Source organism: Danio rerio, chromosome 13 (assembly GCF_052040795.2).
Source record: "Danio rerio strain M-AB ecotype USA chromosome 13, GRCz13ab, whole genome shotgun sequence".
Lineage (NCBI taxonomy): Eukaryota > Metazoa > Chordata > Actinopteri > Cypriniformes > Danionidae > Danio > Danio rerio.
Window position 1 is genome coordinate 43488855 of NC_141033.1, and position 11146 is coordinate 43500000.

The 11146-nt window shown below is 37.6% G+C and overlaps 1 protein-coding gene across 3 annotated transcripts in view; it reads left to right on the forward strand.

Annotated features, from left to right (window-relative positions):
* prkg1a (protein kinase cGMP-dependent 1a) overlaps window positions 1-11146 on the forward strand; it is a 147308-nt gene that overhangs the window by 27235 nt on the left and 108927 nt on the right. For all 3 annotated transcript variants that reach the window (NM_201030.1, XM_087277707.1, XM_087277708.1), the window contains one exon: window positions 7619-7785. In NM_201030.1, coding sequence (NP_957324.1) covers window positions 7619-7785 — 167 coding nt within the window. The remainder of the gene's footprint in view (window positions 1-7618; window positions 7786-11146) is intronic.

Sequence of the window (11146 nt, forward strand, 5' to 3'; positions counted from 1 at the left end):
TAAATATTATTAAAATTTATTTTAATTTCACAGGACCTTTAAGCACAAGTAACCTCCTTGAAGTTGGAACGCCATAAAAACAAATAATCCCCCAAACGATGTCATTCGTTTGTGCTGATTTGTATCACAAAAGCGAACGTTTGTGCTGGTTTGTGGTCTGAGATATTAAGCAGTATTTTTTTGACCGTGTGACATCACTTTCCACCCCATGTGGCTCAAATGACTTCAAATCAGCACAGGTCGTTTGTGCTCGATTTGTGCTGGTTTGTGTCGTTTAAATAAACACGGTATCTGTTTTCCTCGTTTAGATATAAGCAAAATATTTCGGGAGCCGTGACGTCACTCTCCACCCCATTTCCTCTAAATTGTGCCAAACTGGTGTCATTTGTTTGTGCCTGATTTGTGCCATTAAAATCAACACTTTACCTATTTTCGCTGTTTAGATATAATTAAAATATTTCAGGAGCCGTGACGTCCCTGCTTAAAAATCCAGCTTAAACCAGCCTAGGATTGTTGGCTGGTTTTAGCTGGTTGACCAGCCTGGTTTTAGAGGGGTTTTGGCCATTTCCAGGCTGGTTTCCAGCCATTTCCAGCCTGGTCTTAGCTGGTCAGGCAGGGAAATGACCAGCTAAAACCAGCTTGACCAGCCAAAACTAGCTATGTCCTGCTTAAACCAGGCTGGTCAAGTTGGTTTTAGCTGGTCATTTTTTAGCTTTGGTCATCCTGGCCAAATTTGCCCGCTGGCCTCTGTCTATCATGACCTCCTAACCATCCCCATATCCTAATTGGCTTCATCACTCTTTCTCCTCTTCACCAATCAGCTGGTGTGTGGTCTGGCGCAAAAGTAAAGTTTATTCATAAACTAATTTCGAGAGGATCACGTGATTATGATTGAACATGGCTGGTTCTGCATCAGCATGTATGATCCATCAATCTGGTCATTCTTAACCCACTATAAAGAGCCAGGGTTTTTCACTACAGTCATCTTCAATTTAAAGAATCCCCCCATCCACCCCTACCTCTTCACCTTTCCCTCCAAAGGGCGGCACGGTGGCCCAGTGGTTAGCACTGTTGCCTCACAGCAAGAATGTCACCGGTTCTAGTCCTTTAACAGACCGGTGGTCGTTTCTGGGCGTAGTTTGCATCTTTTCTCGCGTGGGTTTTCCCCGGGTCCTCGGGTTTCCTCCCACATTCCAAAAACATGCACAACAAGTGAATTGATCAATCTAAATTTAGCACTACAGTCAATCTTTCATCCTGCAGCATTTCTCTTCATAGCATTCATTTTAGTCATCAGCTTTTATCAAGGGGGAGTTGTCGAGATCTACCTGAGCTCAAGGCTCCCCTCTCACCCTGCAAAAGGGAGGAAGCCCAGGGCTCAAAGACCTTTTGCGCTCAGGGCTCTCTCCCGGAACAGCATGCCAAACTTGCTTATAATCAATCATCAGCCAAGTGTGAACTCTTGAAATGGCTGCCGTCGCATCATCCAGGTGGATGAGGAGATTCCCTCCCAATGTGTGTGGGCTGTATTCCTTATAATTTGTAATTATAATTGGTATGCTGAATGGAGGAGGATCATTTTTTATCATTGCTACAGATGGGTGTGCTTAACTATTTTCTCGCTAGTGAAGTGCTCAGTTTTCCACTTGCAAAGTCCACCATGTAAATAGCAAATGTGCCATGGGGTGATGCAACTGACTCTTAAAGAGAATGAGAGATGAGACTCTGATTGGTTTAATGCATTTTATGTTCAAAACACACGCACATAACTCATTAAGAGAATAAGAACAACCCTGTCAGACAATGCATCATGGCGCAAACCATATTTTTCTGTCCTTAAAATAGCAAAAGTGGATTCTGACTCACCCTTAATGCTTTTGCGCTCTACGCTTTAGACTTTGCGCCTAGATCAGTAAAATAGAGCCCAAAATTATTTAGTCTGATTTCAAAACCAAAGTGCAAACAATAAATAGTCGTTTCCCTTTTGAACTGTCAACAATTTATCTTTTAGTACTACTTGCAAAGTACTTTTTTTTTAAATTTCCTCATGAGACCATCATATAGCATTTTAAAAATGAGCATTTTTTTCAGCAGACTCTGATATGCAGACGGTTATATTATCCATTATGTAAAGTTACTCTCTCTAAATTTTTTTGAGACGAGCAAAAGCCCTACAAACAAGACATTAATTGCAGATGTTTAGCTCCATGTCCACGGCTTTCTCCAGTTTTCTCTTCTTTGTGTCTCAGCATACTTTGTCCTTTTAAGGGAGACAGTCTGTCGACCTGTGCGATTCGAATGTCCTCTTGAAAAAGGCAGTGAGTGAGTCAAACAGAGACTGGCAGCAGGGTTATCCAGGGGTCTTCTGCTGTAAATGAGGCCAGTGATCTCTGGGCTTTTACTGGATGTAAAATATCTCCTCTGACTCTTCCTTAGATGAACACAGACTGGAAAGCAACAATACCACACAAGACGAGCACAGAGATAATATATGTGTTTATGGTTAACATGGTGACTTTTGTAGGTATCAAATTAAACCCGCAAGAGTTATATTTGTAACACTTATCTGTTAACTGTTATCTGATGCCCATCCACCTAAAAAAGCAATCCAACCTTAAAAGGATTATTCAGACTTTAGGGTCAAAGCATACTTATTTTCTGGAAAATTCATGTTAGTGCTTTAAGAGCTCATGGTTTACCTTGTGTTCACACTGCTATTCTGTGACCAACTTTAAAATAATAGCAAAAAATTATGTATATTTGAGTCTTTTTAGTTTAAAGAACTTACAAAACAATGCAGCAGAAGTGCAATAGAAAACATTTGGATTCTGTGTATTGTATGGTCCTAGCTAACAGGTAAAGTTTCCATAAGTTTGGCTGATGCTCTCTAAAGGTTCTCTCAAAGTTGTTAAAAACGTTTTTGCGTAATGTCTGTAGAAAGTTTTCTTAACGTTATTCGTGATTAATAAAAGTTCTGAAAGCCGGGAGCTAGCTTTCTGCAACTCTCAAATGGTCGTCCACTGAAGCTAAGCAGTGGTTAGTACCTAGATGGGATAACACATAGGAAAGCTAGGTTGCTGCCAGAAGTGGTGATAGTGAAGCCAGCAGGGGGCGCCCAACCTGCGGTCTGTGTGGGTCCTATTATCCCAGTATACTTAGAGACGGGGGCTCTATACTGCTTAGTGAGCGCTGTCTTTAGGATGAGACAAACCGAGGTCTTGACTATCTGTGGTCATTAAAAATCCCAGGATGTTCTTCGGAAAAAAGAGAGGAGTTTAACCCCGGCGTCCTGGTCAAACAAGAAAATAAAGTTCTTATAATCAAACAATAATGTCAATACAACGTTTGGACATTCTAATAATGTTCAAACAAACTGTTTTTAAAACTTAATGGAAACATTACGGGAATGTTGTTATAACATACAATTGTTAGCTAGGGTCATATCTTCTGACAAGTTTTATTTTATCAGTTTGATTACTTGTTTTTTGTATATGTTGCCTGGGCGTAATTTGTAGCGCATCCGGCACCGCTGAAATCTGACCCGGCACCTCAATTTACAGATCCCACTCCTTACACGCACCCCCAACCCGTCAGCCTGCTCTTCATTTTCTTCTGCGACTCCCCAACCCTCTTCACTTCATCTGCGACCCCCCTACCATGCCCCACCCCCCCGCTCTTCACTTTCGTCCACGACACAACCCCCCTCCGTTTTTCATTTTCGTCCGTGTTACCTCTCCCTCTTCTGGTAACATGCCGGATCCGGTACCTCGTAATTTACAAATTAAGCTCTACATGTTGCCATTTATGTTTCAGTCAAATGGGAGCAGAATAAATTAAAAAAATAGTTAAACTCTTTTTCTTTGCTCTTAGTCTGCTTGTTTGGTATGCATTAGATTTGCAGAAGGTTCATTCTTTTTAAAAAGAACCATGCTAAAAAACAGTTGCACCAGAGTTTAAATTAAATCTAATAAATGTAAAAACACCTTTATATTATTTGAGAACATTTGCAAGATATTCAACACAGTCTCGTTGAGAATGTGCTCAGGGCTACATTTTTGAGAACCAATAAATGTATGGATGGCTTTTCAGGTGTGATTGCTTTGCTCTGTAACTCACAAATAATGGCGCCAGACTTGGAACCAAAGTGAAACTAAAACCAAATAAAACAAACCCTCCAGAAAAGCAGTGTGATATCGTAGCTTTTTGTCTTCTAGTTTGCTTTTGAAAACACTATTGGTTGGTATTAGAGAAGGGGCAGGTGGTATCAAGCTGATATATTATGCATATATTACCAGTTTCTCTCACAGATGCATTCCAGAAAGGCAGAAATGTAAACAGAGGAACCTGCTAGATTTGCAGGAAATTGCACTTATGAGAAAACGTGCCCTAGTATTGTATTTGATATTGCTTAACATGTACACGGCAGTCACTAATAGTTTGTAAAAACAAAAACTGCAAGCAGACGTAGTCCAGAGTACATATTTCACTATTCTCAAATATGTAGCCCTGGGCACATATTACCCATATTTGTTGTGAAACTGAATAACAAAACGCGTACATGACATGCAAATGTCTTGTACATTCAAATGTCATGCAAATGCACAGACTAATTCATTCATTGTTTACATTTCTGGGGTCTGATGGCGTTTTTAATGGCTTCATGTAAGTGATATGGCTGCTGTTTATTCGCCGGCGGATTTTAAGTATGCACTTACTGTCAGGCTGTTGCAATGAAATAAACTGTTAGCAGGAGATCTTACAGTAGTTGTTTGTCCTAAAACTTCAATGAGATTAAACTAAAAACAAATGAAGACTTTTGCTTCTTTAGTTAAAGTCAATACTTAGACTGTCTATGTGTGTTTGAGCCAGATGAAAGAAGCTCTTCCTAAAGTGCTGCAGACATCTTTAAAAAGAAAAAAAAGCTCTGTTTCTGCTCACGATGGAGTATGTCTGTGAAATGTAAACACGCTGTGGTTCATAGGTGAGCGTTTGTGGGTTTTAGCAACTAAATCAGCTGTCTGGCATAAGTCCAGGTCCACAAAAACAGAGGAGCTGCTGTCAAAATGATAGGCTTTTTGTTGAGGAGTGCTCGGAAGTGTCATATAAACAGTGATAATGAGATTTAAAGACCACACTCCATCACATCAAACCAGGTTTTTCCATCCACCATCACTTGAGTAATTAAATGTCATTTGGGGAACTAAATGGATTTGCATAAATAATGAACTGAATTACATAATGACTTTGCCTAACAAGTTTCCAGAACGCTCCGTCCACTATTTTTTTTTTTAATCAAATCGATCCCACTCTTAAGAAGTTCTGCTTGACTGCTCAAAGGTGTTTTATTCCAGAGCCCTAGTGTTTCTGTTTTTCACGAGGCAGCCTCTGCACATTAGTGAGATATTTTTTTATGAAAAAGAACTGATGGATATCTGATATCTCATAGAATAATCTTTGAAAATATCTTGCTCTGAGGTGGGATTCAGACAGTGTTCATTACCGAGTCCCTGTGTGGGAGGTTACATTGACTTTCAGTTACTTTGTTTATTTGTGTGTGCATGTGTGTGTGTGTGTGTGTGTGCAGGACAAACCTCTGAAATCCTTATTTTCTCAGTGTTCTGATTATTATTATATATTTTTCTTTCTTTTCTTTTTTTCTGTGACGTACAGCTAGACTAAGAGACTTTGTCTGTTTATTTTAATTGTAAATAACCTCTTCATTTAATCCTTTCTTAACACACTCTCCATGTGGATTTTTTCTTGAATTGTCTAATTGGCTTTGTTCGGATTACCATACTTTCATTTAGCTGTTAGTATATCTGTAGTGTATATTATTATGCATAGTAATATTTATAATGGTATCAGCTATTTTAGTATCAGTAAATATGATCTTTTTTATTTACTCATAGTTTGATTTTCCTGCCAAATGTAAAGATTAAATCTAATAAGTGGACATTTATGCTAGATACCCTTTAGAAAGGGTACCCAAAAGGTTATTAGCCTTTTTGATATCTTAAAAATGGACAAAAAAAGCGTATCATATACCATACTATACCGAACTGTACCACTCAGTGGAAATTTCCATATAGTTATGAGGTCATTTGATAATAATGTAGAAGTTTACTAATGTTCATTGTTTTTCTTTTTTTTTTTCTAAATAGTTGTCAGTATTTAGTGCACTGTAGAGCTGTAATCGGGCCATAAAAGTTAGCAGAATTCGACCCGAGCTCGACAAGTACATTTCGATTGACAGCTTTTTAAAAGCCTGAACCTGTTTACAGCCTGACATTATTCAAATGTGCACATGCACACAGCCCTTTTGCCTTTTTTCAAGAATGAGTCGTTTATACATGTTTTAACATAAGTTATTCATAACAGATGTAGGCTATAGGCAGCTTGGAAGTTGGAACAAGGGAATAAAATAAGTCCTCTGTAACATCTTAACATCTCAGCACCCTAAATAGGCTTAGCTACATACACTTAGCCTTTAAATTGGCCAACAATAAAAATAAGTCTGTCTTAACTAATTAAATACAAATAAATTTGTGTAGAAACATCATTAAATCCAATGTAAATGGCTTTACACCCTTTCACTACTGCTGCTGCTGCTACAGGCCGGGATGCATAGTACTGATCTGGTTAATTTAGCAAGTTTTAGGTAGGGTTTTTCATCTTCCACCAGCCAACATCCATTTCATTTTCCATGACAGCGGTTTCAATGTAGCGAGTGACCTAGTCATTTTCCCTGTCAGCTTTCTATACATTGCTGTTTAGCGCTTTACTGTAATATGCAGTGTATGAGCGACCGCTGAAATACCTTGGCGGCTAGAATCGACCGTTCCTTTTTAACTGGTGGCTGGCCTGACCGGAGTCAAAGCTCGCTCTTTTTAACTTCTTCGTCACCTTTGCAGCGATGGATTTTAATGTTTTAACAAATAATTTGATTACTTTCTCACGCTAATTGAAATGCATCACATGACTTCATTTACTGTGCAAGCCCGGCTCGACCCCGTCCAAAATGATAGAAATTAATAGAAATTAAGCCTGAACCAACCCATCGATCTTCAGTCGATCTAGTGCACAAGTGTCAAAGCTAGTTCCTGGAGGGCCGCAGCTCTGCACAGTTTAGTTCCTACCATAATTAAACACACCTGATCAAACTAATTGTACATATCGTTGTCAATTTTACATTGTCCTGTTTTATTTTTTGGTGAGTATGCTGTTGTATTTGCACTGTGGTTGTATTTTGCACTGTCTGTATTTTGCACTGTCTGTATTTTGCACTGCCATTTTTATTTGCACTGTATTTTGTACTGTCTGGAGCCAGCACCTAAGCTTTTCACTCATCATAGCACACGTGCTGCTAATGATGTGACAATAAAAGTGATTTGAATTTATTTGATTTGATCTGATTGACTTCAGGCATGTTTGATACCTACAGATAGGTGTGTTGAAGCAGGGTTTTAACTAAACTCTGCAGGGCTCCGGCCCTCCAGGAATTGACTTTGACACCACTGATCTAGTGTATACCGAGCTGTGTACAGTATTCAATTTTTTTTTCATTACGGCTTTTTTTAACTGCTTTAAAAAACATCTTTTTTTTCTCCACACTGTACAGGTCAAAGGATCTGATCAAGTCAGCTATCCTGGACAATGACTTCATGAAGAATCTGGAAATGTCTCAAATCCAGGAGATCGTGGACTGTATGTATCCAGTGGACTATGACAAAAACAGCTGTATTATTAAAGAAGGCGATGTGGGCTCCCTCGTCTACGTCATGGAAGGTGAGAGACGGGAACAGAAAGCCTTCTTTTTAAAGAGGGAGAGCAAGCGTTTGTGTTTTAAATATGTTTAGTAGAGTTTGTCAATGAGAATTCTATCATCATTTGCTTACTGTGAAGTCTTTGAACACTGAAAGGTTCCACAAAAGGAGAAATCTTGCTGAATATTTGAGCTTATGTTTAATTCAGTGCTTTTTTTTCTTCAACAGTCCAATAAAACTATTAATTAATTATGAGCTGTCCTCAAAACCATATAATATGATCATTTGTTGGGCTGAACAATATAGAGCATTGATATCGCAATGTGTGTATTTGCATTAGTCACATCACATTATTCAATTATTTATTAAGGATATATATTTAATAAATAATTGAATAATGTGATGTGACTAATGCAAATACACACATTACAATACTACTTCTCCAACGTCACTTTAGAGCTAGTGTTTAAATTAATCTCTTGTGTAATGTTTAAAGTGATGACAAAACAGCTGATTTTGCTGAAACTTTAAGATTATAAGGCAGAACGGCATGAAATGCCATCAGTCTAAAGAGATTTCCCAGTATTTCTCTGTTGCAATCGGGAGATCAAAATAATTAACCCAGAAAAAGCCAAAGCAGCATATGCACTACCAGATTACTGTTGTGTTTGCGATAAGGAAAAACGTTAAACACATGCAGGCATTTGTTCTTTCTTTCTTTTTACTGGACTAGTCAGCAGTATTGAAAACAGGAGACACAGTAGAAACAAACAGATGGCCAACTAAAAAGTAACTCGGGGTTATACAAAGAGTGGCCAACACAAAATATATACATCCATACATACATACATGCGAGTTTATTGATCTGCCGTCACTCTATGTGGGCGGAGTAATACACAAGGGTGAGGAGGCTATACGAGTTCTCATATTGCAGAATATTGCATGGCTATCATGAAATTTTACATTTGATTGTTCAATATCTGTTTAAATACTGTTAGACTCTACAGAAAAAAAAAACATGAAGCACTGTTTATTCATTTATTTTTTGCTTGTAATTTATTATGATTTATGTAGATCCACTGCATAGAAAAAGACTTGATTATCCTAGTCAATCCAAATGATTTGAATATTTCCAAATAGATCTATTCAACTCATCTTGTGAAATGACATCCATATCAAAGCAAAACAAAATATTGCAATGCCAGATTATTCCAATATCGTGCAGCCTTAATATTTCATGTTGAGCAGAGGCCGAAAGTTAATAAGATATATTTCATTTTCTGTGTGGATTGAAGTCAACTATTCCACTGTCAACCTTCAGCCCCAAAGGCCAGACTGAGTCACATTTGGGTTTCTGCTGCAGATCCTCTGAGTGGATCCACAATACTGACACAGTCATTAGGTTGTATTGATTAGATGCTTGTTAAATTGATCCAGTCAGAGCAACCAAATCCTCTGAGGGCTGTTAGAACTGAGTGTGTTACTGACATGGACTTTTCAGCTGTTAAAACTGATGGTGATACGGTATATAAAAATTAAATCAGCTTAGCTTTAATCCCTACATATAAAGTTTGATGTGTACTATTAGATTTTTTAGCTATTTTGTTACTGAGAACCAGATTATGCAAATTAAGGGCACCCACACTGTTTTTAAGAATAATTAACACTCACATCAGATATTAATACATACAGTCGAAGCCCTCTTGTGATTGTTTTTTTCTTTTCTTTTTTAAATATTTCTAAGTGATGTTTAACAGAGGAAGGACATTTTCACAGTATTTCCTATAATATTTTTATCTTGTGGAGAAAGTCTTATTTGTTTTATTTTGACTTGGATAAAAGCAGTTTTTCATTTTCTTAACCATTTTAGGTTCAATATTATTAGCCCTCTTAAGCAATATTTTTTTCAATTGTCTATAGAACAAACCCACTGTGGTACAATGACTTGCCTAACCTGTCTAATTAACCTAGTAAAACCTTTTGATTGCACTTTAAGCTGAATATCAGTATCTTGAAAAATATTAGGGGTGCAATGGTTCAATCTACTCACGGTTCGGTATGTATCACGGTTTTAAGGTCACGGTTTCGGTATGTACGGTAAGGTTTGTGCTTAGAAAAAAATGCCTACAGAATAATTCAAAGAACAATAAAAAATATTTATTGGTTAACAAACACCTGATAATGCAACAGCTTCACACACACACTTATGGATTTGCATGTTTTCGCATAATTAAATAAAAGTGGGGCATTTTGAAAATTGTATGTGCTAATAAAATGCTTAAAAAAAGAGAAATCGCATAAATTTACCCTTTTTCTTTTTTACATCTCGACTCAACAGTCTCAACAAATTATGCAGATAATAGTTATGTCAACACATCTTAATAATTGAGCACTTTTAAAGTATTGATTACTTCTGTTTACGTTATGCGTGCATTACCAAGGCAACAACGCATTTTTATTTATAATTTCTATATGATTTTATTATGATTCAAGAGAGCTCTGTTTCATTTATTAGCACCATCATTGTGAATGAACCTTAAGCAAAGAGAGAGTGTTCGGCTCTTCTCTCTTAATTCAGCGGGAACAGTCAGTCGAGAAGAAAACTGTTCTTAGCAGACAGCGGGTAAATGGAGTGAATAGCGGGAGTGATTGGGTGAGGAAGAACACCCAGCAGAAGAAACAGACCTGCTGTATGTCCGGGTCCATATGGGGCGCTTCCGGGTCTGGACACAAACCTCGATCTGGCTGTTAGTGATCACTGATCTAGGCTATCTTTGCAACAACAACAAAAAAGGCATTTGTTATGTTTTTGTGTCTGTTAAAACCCTGAGTGCAATGCATTGTGGTTTGATCTCACCTGCATTTGTGCTGTATCTCCTTCACTTGCCATGCTAAAACCCACAGAAACTCCACACACACACTGACACGTGAGGAAACGTGATGTCAACAGATTTAATTATTAAGAGGTGATTATTAGACAGGTCTTTCCATGTGAAATGAGCGTGAAAGGTAATCGGAGGCGTACAAAGGAGGAAATGCTTTGTTGCAGTTGTTTTTGCTGTTGGATTTTATTAACAAATAGATATTAATAATGCATATTTTGAACAGCGGATCACAGGGTACACCGAACCATGGGAGGACAACGGGACAATAGGTTTTTTACTAAGAACCGTTGCATCCTTAAAAAATATCTAGTAAAATATTATGTACTGTCATCATGGTGAAGATAAAATAAATCTGTCATTAGAAATTATTTGAACTATCATCTTTAGAATTGTGTTGAATCTTCTTTCCGTTAAATAAAATTTGAGGGAAAAATATATACAGCAGGGCTAATCATTTTTCATCATCATTTTTTTTTCCAAATATTATGGAATATTTTA